The sequence below is a fragment of the Aotus nancymaae genome, unplaced genomic scaffold (assembly GCF_030222135.1).
Source record: "Aotus nancymaae isolate 86718 unplaced genomic scaffold, 86718_ANA_hifiasm-v0.15.2.pri h1tg000020l, whole genome shotgun sequence".
Classification (NCBI taxonomy): Eukaryota; Metazoa; Chordata; class Mammalia; order Primates; family Aotidae; genus Aotus; species Aotus nancymaae.
The window spans coordinates 31,361,044-31,373,903 of NW_026988432.1; the positions used below are offsets into that span (position 1 = coordinate 31,361,044).

The following is a 12,860-nucleotide window of genomic DNA, read 5'->3' on the forward strand; positions in this document are numbered from 1 at the left end:
ATCATGTTAGCCAGGCTGGTCTCTAACTCCTGACCTCAGGTGATCCCCCTGCCTTAGCCTCCCAAAGTGCTGGGATTACAGGTATGAGCTACTGCACCTGGCTCTTCTCTTCTTTTCTTTTTTCTCTCTTTTTCTTTCCTTTCTCTCTCTCCCTCTCTTTCCTTTTCTTTCTTTTTTCTATTTTCTTTCTTCTCTTTCTTTCTCTTTCTCCTTCCTTCCTTTTTTCCTCCCTCCCTTCCCTCCCTCCCTCTCTCTCTCCCCATCCTTCTTTCTCTTTCTTCTTCCTTCCATTTTTCCTTCCTTTCTTTTTTCCTTCTTTCCTTTTTTCCTTCCTTCCTTCCCTCCCTCCCTCTCTCCCTTTCTTTCTTCTTTCTCTCTTTTTCTTTCTCCTTCCTTCCTTTTTTCCTTCCTTCCTTCCCTCCCTCCCTTTCTTTCTCTTTCTCTCACTCTCTTTTTTCTTTCTCTTTCTCTCTCCCTTTCTTTCTTTCTGTCTTATCTCTTTCTTTTTCTTTTCTTTCTTTCTTTCTTTCTTTTTTTTTTTTTGAGATACAGTTTTGCTCTGTTGCTCAGGCTAGAGTGCAGTGGCATGAACATGGCTCACTGCAGCCTTGACCTCCCAGGCTCAAATGATCCTCCTGCTTCAGCCTCCACCACCAAGTAGCTGGGACTACAGGTGTGTGCCACCATGCCCAGCTAATTTTTGTGTATTTCATAGAGACAGGTTTTGCCATCTTGTCCAGGCTGGTCTCAAACTCCTGAGCTCAAGCAATCCACTTGCCTCAGGCTGCCAAAGTGCTGGGATTACAAGTGTGAGCCATGACGCCTGGCCTGTCATGGGCTGTTGAAAGGAAAATGGCAGATAGATTATTCCTGGTCTGGGAGTTTGGATAGAAGAGAGGTAAAGGGAGCTGAGGTTTTTAAGGAAAGCTTGTGAAATGTAGCCAGCTAAGTGCTAAGAGGTATGGTATTTCCTCTTCTGTTTCTTGTACTATTTTGTACATTTTCGTCTAAGTCCTTGTTCCATGATAGTAAACTAAAATATTGCTTTGCATCTGTCTCCTCTGCTAGATTATGAGCTCCATTAGGCAGGTCTCATATTTCAGTTATCTCCGCGTTCTTAGCACCTGGTACGATGCCTAGCACATTGTGGATGTTCAATAAATGACAAATTGATGATCAGACGAGATAGGAAATTCAGATAGGTGGTAGGAGGGTGATCTAGGTAATGGCCTACTTATTCAAGCTTGATTTCTGTGATGTTCTCGTAATTCCCTCATTGCCTGCCTGGACCCACTGCTTCCCATTTACTGGGGAAACACCCTCTCAACCCCAGTGGTCGTTCCCTGGTTTCATGAGGCTGAGACTCTAGTTTCACTTCCATTAAAGCTGCTTGTTTTCTCCAAAAAGCACACCGTGATGCTTGCTGGAACTCATTACTTCCCAGGTTCTAGGAGAACATCTTGTGTCATGCGGAACAAGATGTTGCCTACGGTATGTTTAGATTCACGATAGCTTCCTCTTAGAAGAAAGAGACCGAGTGAGTGACTTCTTGTTCTGGAAACAACAAAATATTCTTTTTTTTTTTTTTTGCTTTTAGATTTTTTATTACAATTAAAATTACACAAAAGCAAATCAATTCATTTCAATCAAAATAACTCATGTTTACATATTTATAATAATCTGTACAATAAAATATATAAAACGTTTTCACATTTCATACTTCAATCATCTTCTTCTTCCTCTTCATCACTGATCACGTACTTCTTATGCTTTTTATTTGCTTTATCATCATCTTCTGCTTTTCTCTTTCCAGAAGGTTCACCTTCCTCATCACTCGTAAGTTTCTTTGCTTTGAGTAATCTTTGAGCCTTGTCTTCTTCTGATCCCTCATCACTGTCTGATGAATAGATTCTGGCTCGTTCCTCTCGAATGCCCCCTTTATATCGGTTTTTAATGGCAGCCCAGCTGATGGACTCCTTGCCTTCCTCCTCCTCATCGTATCAATCAGGTTCCAGGTAACTGGCGCTCAGCCCCCTCTGGTGCTGTTTCTCTCTCATTCGGCACTGCTGAGATTCCCTACGTATGGAAGCCCTCAAACGTTCTTCTTCTTTCTTAATCATTTCTATGCGTTGGCATTCAGGGTCACGGCCAGCCATTGGCAAGATTCTAATCTTCTGTGTCTTTGAACATCTATCTGCAAGTGACAGAGTCATCTTTCTATGTGTGGCACTGTCTGTAGAGTGAGGTCTGAAGGTGAGTTTCGTTTTAAAGACGGCTTGTCCCTGTAGACCAGTACTTTGTCTTATAAAAAGATGATTGTGGTTGCCCTGCAGTGGGGCTTTGTACACATCAAACACTTCATTGCCTAAATGCAGGGACATGCTTCCATCTGACCACTTGACTATCCGAGCATTGCTTTCTTTAATTTCATTTCCTTCTTCATCCCGGCGTATCCTCCATCTTATAGTATTTTCTACCTTTAATTTTAACCTGGTTCTACCTTCTTCATCCAGCATTTCTTCATCTTCAAATTCATCTTCATAATACTGAGGATCAAAAGGTCTGGGCTCTACACTGAGAAAGTTGGGCAGTTTAACAAAATATAAGTCATTTCCTAAATCAGTGTTTACTTTGGGTATTTCTACTTCTGTTCTGGTCTCAGGAATTGGCTCCTCTTCCTGTTGATCCTGAGGCAATCCATTTTCATCAACAGGCTGTCCTGGAGTAGGTGGCTTGTCTTCTCCATCACTCCCTGAAGAGATATCATCTGCACCTCCAAATAGATTCATGGTTCCACCATTATCTTTTGGCACCTCAGTGTCGCTATCTGCTTCTGAATCAGATGCAATTGCATTCTTGCGTTTCATTCGTAAAACTTCATCTTCACTATCACTGCCTCTTGCAGATTCTGATTTATGGTCCTGTTCCTCTTCATCATCTGAATGCCTGTGTTCTTCATCTGAGACCTGTGGCCTTTCATCATCAGAATTTTGCATTTTCTCCTCATCAGACAGCTGTGGTTGTTCTTCATCATCGGAATTCTGTTTGTCATCATCATTATCAGAAGCTACCTGCTGTTCATCATCAGAATTAGCCTTTTCCTCCTCAGATAGCTGTTGTCTCTCATCATCGGAAAGCTGAGGCCTCTCCTCGTCATCTGTGTTCTGCATTTTCTCATCATCATCAGAATTCTGCAGCTTATCTTCATCAGATCCTTGTGCTCTCTCCTCATCATCAGAATTTTGTATTTTTTCATCATCTGACTGGTCACTTTTATCTTCTCTGCCCCATTTTTCATCATCTGAATGTGCTTTTTCAGAACCTTCTGCTTCTGAGTGATGGCTCCCTCCATCAGATCTGTGGCCTTCATCTTCATCATCATTAGGGGCTTCTGATCCACTGTGCTGATCTACATCTGAGGGGTCATTGTCCTCATGGTCAGATCACTCAGAAGCTTCTGATCTATTGTCTGATCTTTCAGAATGATTATCACTGCCACTATGATGAGAAGCTCCCTCATCCTCACTGTCATCTCCAAACAGTTCCTTATTACTTGGTTGTCTTGAATCACCTCTTTCATCCTGATCACTTTCACTTCCAGAGGCATTACTGCCAGAGGCAGCATTCTCTTGATCAGAATCTGAGTGAGATCCAGAATCAGAATCTTTACACTCAGCTTCGCTGTCGGCGTCGCTCCCGAAGAGATCCTCCATATCCGCCATTGTCGTTCACGTCTCACAACAAAATATTCTAAAGAAATCTTAATGGATAGAGGATAAAAGGATAAAATGCCTGTATATTATATATTTTTTAAAAATGAAAATGGCCTGAATGTCTTTTTACATGGAAAAATATTAAATGTTCATTGTAGCATGTTATAAATTCTTACATAGATATAGTGAACAGAGATTCAGAAAGATAGAAATAGTTGCTAGGAAGTTAAGATGCATCTTTTTCTATAACTAGAGTCAGCTTCAGGTGCACTTTATATTGTCAGAAGCTGGAAAAAACTTTAGGAGTTGAAGAATAGAGGCCTGAGAAGAAACAGAATTCTTGCTCAAACTGTAGTACTGAGCACTGTCTAAGATCAGAAAGGCAGGAAGGAAAAATCACTTGTATGGTCTCAGAGCAGTAGATGGGGCTGCCCACAGTACCAGGAGCAGATGAAACCAAATCCCTCAACAACCATGCAAATTGACCTCTGCCAGAAAAGGAGGGAAGGAAAGAATGAAGAAAGATATCAAGGCAAAAGCAACTAAAGAACCAGAGCCCATAACTCAAGAAAAGACAAAGCCAATCCAACATCTGGATGACTGATCCCAAGTTGAAAATTTACCCAAAGGAATAGTGGAAGTATTCAGAGATATAATACAGGAAAAATGACATGAAAGGAAGGACTAAATAGATCTGAAGGGCACACTATGAACCAGGAAACTCTGATACACAGTAATCAATACTGATTATGATTATATAAGGATCAATGTCAACACACATCCTGGCTAAGTTATTGAATTAAATAAAGAATTCTTCAAGTATCCAGGAAGGAAAAAACAAGTTGTCTATACAGAAATAATCAGGGGAAATTTGGGATGGCCCCAGGCTTCTGTATGATGACAGAAGCCAGTGGAACAAGTTCAGCTAAGTTCTGAGGAAACATTTAAGAACATTCAGTACACCAGTGAGGTTGTCAGTCCAATATAAAGGCCACAGGTAAATAGTCTCAAATATAAAAGAACTCAGGGAATACTGAGCCCCTTCCTACCCTTGAGGTATTTTGGCAAAATATTATGTAGTGAGAAAATTTAGTCAAGCAAGAAATGAATCTAAATTAAAACATTCAGGATGAATAATTATGGTAACAGGACAATTATTGAGCCTCAAATTCATTTTAATACATAGTTCAGACTAAACAACTTGAGGAAATATGATTGGAGAACGGAATACGTTACACACAAATGAAACAAGACGTCAACAACCCTGAGGAGGTGGAAGTACAACAGTGCTCATTATCTAACACCACGGCATGCTGTCGCACATCTAAAATGCTCAAAAACAGAAACAAATTGTTAAAATGTTTTAATATCACTACCCTCTTACTTTTTTTTCAAACAAAAGCTGCCACATGTTTATTAAGATACTAGTGGCTCTTAAGCACAGCTGGCTCTATAAGTCATTTTCCATATATTATCACATATTCGGGAAAGTCTCTGGGATGATATATCAAGACAGGCTTCTCTTGTGACTCAACTGGACGTCAGTCTCTTTAGAGGTCTGAGTAATGGTGCAACCTATACATCAGGGCCTTGCCTTTTTCATTCCCCAAGGCAAAGTATCCACTTTTGGGAGAAAAATCCATGGTATGAATGTGAGAAGTATTCTTCTTTTTAATGACTGGGAAGTTTGAAAATACTGTACAGGAAGGAAGATGAATCAATCTGACTGCTTCTTTCATTTTTTTTCTGAAGCAATTGCCAATATTTCTGTAGAAGGATTGAAGGTCAGAGAAGTAACACCTGTAACCAATTTCATTATAGCTTTTACTGGCTTTGGGTTTGTTTCCTGGAGACAAGAATCTTGATTGTATATATTTACCACTCTGCAATTAGAACTACAAGCAACATTCTGTCCTTTCCTAGATGTGGCAATGCTTAATCCATATAAACTGCCTTCATTAGCAAATCTGTTAAAGCACTTCCTTGAGTTCACATCCCAAACATAAACTTCTCCATCCCCTGAAGAGGCGTATACTTTCTTACTATCTGAAGAGAACGTGGATGCTGCAACCCTTCCATTAATTTTCATGCTTCCAATCAGTTCTTTGGTCTTCACTGAGAGCAAATGCAAATGCCCAGCAATGCCATTTAAGAGGAAGAAGGATCCATCTGGGGAGTTCAAAGCTCCTCACTATCTTCTTTCAAAGCTCTCACCTGATACACAAGAATTAACTTTCCAGCTAGCATGTCATAGACATAAAGAGCCTTGCTGTGGGTACTTGTGGCTAAAACTTCTTCCCCATTAGCACTAAAACAAGCCTTAAAGATGGGGAATCGGCCGGGCATAGTGGCTTATGCCTGTAATCCCAGCAGTTTGGGAGGCTGAGGGGGGCAGATCACAAGGTCAAGAGATTGAGACCATCCTGGCCAACGTGGTGAAACCCCCTCTCTACTAAAAATACAAAAATTAGCTGGGCATGCTGGGGCGCGCCTGTAGTTGCAGCCACTCGGGAAGCGGAGTTTGCAGTGAGCTGAGATCGTGCCGCTGGACTCCAGCCTAGCCACAGAGCAAGACTCCGTCTCAAAAAAAAAAAAAAAAGGGGTGGGGAGACATTTCTCCAAATAGATAATCTGGATTTTAGGATTTGTTTTTTCCATCAACCTGAAATAGTAATCTAGCGACCACCACAATCTGTGCACAAGGGTGGAACTGTGCAGATGAGATCCGAGCCGCAGTAGGATGTTCAGCATGAACATGCTGGCAGATTTTCAAGATTCCTCTTGGCAGAGAAGCTGATGCGGATATGCAATTCCCAGTCCTTTGCGACAAATCATCTCATCCTGTTCACTTTCATCAGCTGAAGACATTTTCCGCCTATGAGTCTCTGCCCAGGCAGGTACTCCTCCCATGGCATGCTGGAATACTTCTTTAAGTCTCGTTTTAAGGTTGTCTTTTGAAAGTTCACTTTCGCTAGCATTTTTCATCCTATTTTTCCAAAACCGATTGTGTCAACCATTTCCTCATCTTCATCCGCCCACACTGTCTTCTTTTGAGGTGGAAAATTACCTTTTGCTTCATTCTCTACTTCGGAGTCACCCGAGTCTTTATGTCCTTGAACCCGCGGGCCCTGCACACGCCGCAGCAGCGCGTCCTCGTGGTCCTCGACGTCGCTGAAGACCAGCTCCTCCAGGCTCCGCTCCACCGCCGCTTCCTTCTCCTCCAGCGTCAGGCAGTTCCGTTGCCTGAGCCGTCTCTCCTCCTCCTCTGCCGTGCTCGGCTGGGATGAAGGTGCAGCCTTTTGGGGTGGCCCGCCCAGCCCTGCTCCTGCTTTCCAGCCCGGCCTCGTTCGGGGCTTCCGCTTCGACTTCGCCCCAGTTCAGCTCCTCAGTCCCGGTGGCATCGTTAGGTTTCTTTTCCTTCTTTTCTTTTTCTTCTTCTTTTTCTTTTTTTTGAGAAAGCCTGTTGCCCAGGCTGGAATGCAGTGGTGCAATCTCGGCTCACTGCAACCTCCACCTTCCAGGTTTAAGCAATTCTCCCACCTCAGCCTCCCAGGAAGACAGGCAGGCGCCAGCACGCCTGGCTAATTTTTGTATGTTTAGTGGAGGCGAGGAGTTTCATCATGTTGGTCAGGATGGTCTCGAACTCCTGACCTCAGGTGATCCACCCGCCTCGGTCTCCCAAAGTGCTGGGATTACAGGAGTGAGCCACTGTGCCCGGACATGTGGTCTTATTCTTTAAAAATTATTTGTTGCATGTATCTGTTCATCCATTCTATTTATATACCTGCAGAAAGAAATCCCCGTTACAGTCATCACCAAATGTTAATACTAGTTAGTTTTAGTTGGTGGAAGTTTGGGCTGTTTTCTTCTTTGTACTTCTCCTTCCTATCATAGCATCCTTGAACTCCCAGGTTTAATTGACCCTCTTGCCCCAGCCTCCCCTAGTAGCTGGGGAGGTACAGGTATGCACCTGGACAGGTACGCACCACCACACCCGGCTCATTTTATTTATGTATTTATTTAATTTTGTAGACTCGAAGTCTTGCTATGTTGCCCAGGCTGCTCTTGAAATCCTGGCCTCAAGCAATCCTCCCACCTTGGCTTCCCAAAGTGCTGGGATTACAGGCATGAGCCGCAGCACCCATGCCCAGCCTGTACTTTTCTTCATGCTTATTTTCGAGTAATGAGAATGTATGATTTTAATAAAATGAATAAAATAGTTATTTTGAAAAGACAAATGACAGAATGGGAGAAACTTTGTAACATGTGTAAGAATAAATTGTATATACATAAAGAACTTCTATCAAGTAATAAGAATAAGGCAAAATATTCAGTTAAGAAATTGGATGACAACTTACAGAAGAAGAAATGCAAATAAACAATAAACATATAAAATGATGCACAACCACCCTAGAAATCAGGGAAGTGCAAATTAAAAAAGAGATTCTTCTTTTTTTTCAACCTCCCTCTCACACTGGTAACAATTTTAAAAGATTATTTATATGCACTGTGGGTCAGCATTTCTGTAAATGGGAGCTCCTATACACTTTTTGTGGAAGCATAAATTGACAAGGCTTTTTTGGAGGCCACTTTGGCAATAGTTTTCAAAAATTTAAAATGCATTATTTCCCTGACCTAGTAAGTTCACTTTCTCAGAACTCTTAGAAAAGCACTCTCAAGCCAGTTGCTATGGTTCACACCTGTAATCCCAGCACTTTGGGAGGCTGAGGCAGGTGGATAACCTGAGGTCAGGAGTTCAAGACTAGCTTGGCCAACATGGTGAAGCCCCATCTCTACGAAAAATACAAAAATTAGCCAGGTGTGGTGGCGCATGCCTGTAGTCCCGCCTATGTGGGAGACTGAGGCAGTAGAATTGCTTGAACCTGGGAGGCAGAGGTTGCTGTGCACCAAGATCGCGCCACTGCACTCCCTGGGTGGTAGAGTAAGACACTCTCAGAGATGCTCATCGATATATGTCCACGGATGTTCAGATGTTTATTTAGTTTTTTTTTTCTTTTTTTTGTGGTAGGGCAAACTGGAACTAATTCAGGAGACTTTGTACTATAGATGTAAAGACATGTAAATACAGAGAAAAGGGACTGGAACGCTAACTACAAATCTTGGCAGGGGCTTCCCCTGGGGAGAGCGGTGGAGCTGGAAGAGAGTGGGAAGGTGCTGGCTTGTTTTAGACTATCTACTTTTGTGGTGTTGCAGTCTTTTACTGTGAGGATATATTCATTTATTACTTATATAATTTTTTAAAATCTGAAGAAAAAAGTTGGGTAGATGAGCCCAAATCACTCCATCCTAATCGTATAGTTTAGATAAGGCTGGGCTGGGACAAGAAGTGAAGATGTGACAAAACCAGTGGGGAGAAGGGAAAGGGGAAGGAGGATGTTTAGTGCTGAGACTGACCCTGCAATGCCGAGTAACAATCAGTGTTTTTATAGGGCGTGCTGACTGCAGAGTTTCTATCCTGAAATCCTCCTTCCTTTGGTACAGTTTAGTTGCATATTTGAATTGCCTATGAATGAAGAACTCTATAGCATGATAAAGGGCACTCTTAAAAAAGATGGAAGAGCGCTGGACATTTCTTATTCCACTTAAACAAATGTTTAGTTTTGCTGTAATGTTCACATAATGTCCACGTTAGGGACTTCCAACTGGAGAAGACCACTGTAGAGATGAGGGCCACCGATTTTTTTCTTTTTTTTGAGATGGAGTTTCACTCTGTCATCCAGGCTGGAGTGCAGTGGTGTGATCTGAGCTCACTGCAACTTTTGCCTCTGGGGTTCAAGCAATTCTCCTGCGTCAGTGTCCCTAGTAGCTGGGACTACAGACATGCACCACCATGCCCAGCTAATTTTTGTATTTTTAAAAAAATTTTTGGTAGAGACAGAGTTTCACCATATTGGCCAGGCTGGTCTCCAACTCCTGACCTTGTGATCTGCCTGCCTCGACCTCCCAGAGTGCTGGGATTACAGGCATGAGCCACTGTGCCCGGCCCTGGGCCACCGATCTTTTTTCAGTTGTTCCCCATCGTAGAGGCAGTCTTGCATTTTAGAGACTGTTGTTGAATCTGAGCTTCTATGGTCACAGGTGCAGTTTGCTTTCCAGGGGAGGGTCATTGTGTCTTAAGGAAGAGTTAGCTCTGAGAAGGACCCATAACCCTCTCTTCTATTCCCTTAGGGCAGCAATTGAAGAGAGATATGGCAGAGATCTGCTCAGCCTCTCTAAGAAGAAGCCATGTGGACAATCTGAAATCAAGTACGTACCAAGTTTTTTTCTGGTTTTCAGGTTGGTTAATAATGCCTCGTAGCCCCCTCGATTCAGCAGACAGAATTACCAGGAGGTTGAAGTGTGCTGGCTGAAAAAAAAATATTTTTTTGGGAAATGAGATCTCACTATTTTGTCCAGGCTGGGCTCAAACTCAAGATCCTCAGTCAGGTTCAGTGGCTCATGCCTGTAACCCTAGCACTTTGGGAGACTGAGGCAGGTGAATTGCTTGAGCCCAGGAGTTTAAGACCAGCCTTGGCAAGTTGGCAAAACCCCACCCCTACTAAAAATAGAAAAATTAGCTGGATGTGGTGACCCATGCCTGTAGTTTTAGCTACTTGGGAGACTGAGGTGGGAGAATCATTTTAGCCCAGAAGGTAGAGGTTGCAGTAAGTCGAGATCATGCCACTCCATTCCAGCCTGGGTGTCAGAGCAATATTCTGTCTCAAAAAAAAAAAAATCCCTGTGCCTCAGCTGCCCGAGTCACTGGAACTGTAGGTGCATGTCATTATACTTGGCCTGAAATAAACTGTTTTGTGGTTTTCTTATTTTCAATTGTGAAAAATCTAGACAAGCAGAAAAATGGCTAAAATGGACTGAAGCCACAACCTGTTATTAATACCTTCTAAGTTTTCTTGAAGTCTTTTTATATGTACACTTTTTCATAGATAGGGTTATGTTATATATATTTATACTAGAAATTTAATAGAAGGGCTTCTTATTTGTGTGTGTGTGTATTGTATGTGTGTGTGTTTTAGAAGCAAGAGAAGACAAAAGGAAGGGCAATGTCCTATTTGCCCCCATTAGGACCTCTGAGGGGACACAGACCTCTCGGCATCTCTGCAAGTGTTGATAGCAGAGATGCCCAGAGGTCTGTGTTGATATTATTTTATAGTATCTATTGTATGTAAAATACCTAAAAAATTATATATATGTAAAATTATGTATAAAATATAAAACTATACATATATTTTTTGGTTTGTGATAACTATAGGAGATTTGCATCATTAAAAAACTTTTAAGTTTAGGGGTACATGTGCAAATTTGTTATATAGGTGAACATATATTATGGGGATTTGTTGTACATATTATTTCATCACCCAGGTATTAAGCCCAGTACCCATTAGTTATTTTTCCTGATCCTCTTCCTCCTCCCACCTGCCACCCTCTGATAGGCCCCAGTGTGTGTTGTTCCCCTCTATGTGTCCATGTGTTCTCATCATTTAGCCCCCAGTTATAAGTGAGAACATGTAGTATTTGGTTTTCTATTCCTGTTTTAGTTTGCTAAGGATAATAGCCTCCAGCTCCATCCATGTCCCCATGAAGGACATGATCTCATTCTTTTTGTATGGCTGCACAGTATTCTATGGTGTAGATGTACCACGTTTTCTTTATCCAGTCTATTATTGATGGCCATTTAGGTCAATTCCATGTCTTCTTCGCATCATTTTATAATGGTCACCACCCACGTATGATTTCTGTATCATGATTTTTTTTTTTATTTTTCAGTCATTCATTGAATACTTTGAGGATACAGAAATGACCAGGACATGATGCCTACTTTGGGAATACACTCCCTCTTTTTTTTTTTTGAGATAGAGTCTTGCTCTGTTGCCCAAATGGAGTGCAATTGCATGATCTCGGCCTACTGCAACTTCCGTCTCCTGGGTTCAAACAATTCTCCTGCCTCAGCCTCCTGAGTAGCTGTGGTTACAGGCACGTGCCACCATGCCCGGCTAATTTTTTGTATTTTTAGTAGAGACAGGGTTTCACTATGTTGGTCAGACTGGTCTTAAACTCCTGACCTTAATTGATCTGCCCACCTCAGCCTCCCAAAGTGCTGGGATTATAGGCATAAGCCACCGTGCCTGGCCCAAATTTTCAGTTCTAATGTTGACCATTGTCACAGAGATGTCATTGTATGTAGGCTCTGGCAGTAATGGATTTTAAAAATGTCAGTGCATATTGATCTTTCCAATTCTAATTTAACTTTATAGGGCTTTACGTAATGTTTATGTTTGTATTTCTTTCCTCTTATATTGAAGACCTGACAATATTAGTATAATTATTTGCCTTATTTGGTAATATGTATATAAAATCATTTAAAAATAATATCAATATTGCTACTAACAATAAAGCTTTTGAATAAAGCTTAAGATTTCTTTGCAGTTCCTTTTGATCTTAGACCATAGTAGGGCACTTAAACATTTATTTTCTCTGTAGGATCATTAACCAGTTTTACTGATAGATAAGTTTATTTACTTCAGTTTGTTTTAAATTATAGGGATTGTTTTCTTTTTCCTTTTCATTTAGTTTTATGTTTTTTGAATATGTAAAACATTTGCATGTCCAAGGGTCCAGACTACATCAACTTAGACAAGTTTCACTGTAATTCAGGAATGATTTAGAACATTTTATGGAAGATAAGTGGGCCAGATGACCAAAAAACACTTGTTTGTTTATGAAGAAAACTTAAGCTATTGGCAGTATACCCAAAAACTTTTGAGGTGATATGATGGAAAATGGCCATATTCTCTCTACTACTTCTTGCAAAAGATATTTAGCAGAATAAATCTGACCCGGAATGATATTTCTTATTTCCTTACATATTTAACGTTTGCCCTGTTACTTGGTAAATTCAGAGGGACTGTAACACAGTCTTTTCTGTGGCTTGATAAAAGCCCATCAGTTTCTTCTAAGAGTATACCTCTGAGTATACCTCAGAGAGGAAGTGGCAGTAAGATATAAGAACTGGAACTGTTTCCAAGGCTAAAATGAAGCTCTGTTTAGGTGACTTGTTTTTGTCACCCCATGACATGATCTTCAGGAAGATGTTCTAGAGGACAGTGGATGATTTTGCTTATCCAGGGG

General features: G+C 41.4%; 2 protein-coding genes and 1 pseudogene across 2 annotated transcripts in view; 1 reads left to right on the forward strand and 2 right to left on the reverse strand.

Annotated features, from left to right (window-relative positions):
• Positions 1–12,860, forward strand: part of PSTPIP2 (proline-serine-threonine phosphatase interacting protein 2) — a 92,166-nt gene that overhangs the window by 41,615 nt on the left and 37,691 nt on the right. Inside the window, exon 3 of the mRNA XM_012440789.2 lies at positions 9,903–9,980. Coding sequence (XP_012296212.1) covers positions 9,903–9,980 — 78 coding nt within the window. The remainder of the gene's footprint in view (positions 1–9,902; positions 9,981–12,860) is intronic.
• On the reverse strand, positions 1,587–3,722 carry LOC105709011 (RNA polymerase-associated protein LEO1-like). Its single transcript, XM_064378980.1, is given in 1 exon segment — positions 1,587–3,722. A coding segment is annotated over 1 exon segment (2,001 nt). The 3' UTR covers positions 1,587–1,721.
• LOC105708977 (U3 small nucleolar RNA-associated protein 18 homolog) lies at positions 5,092–7,087 on the reverse strand (annotated as a pseudogene).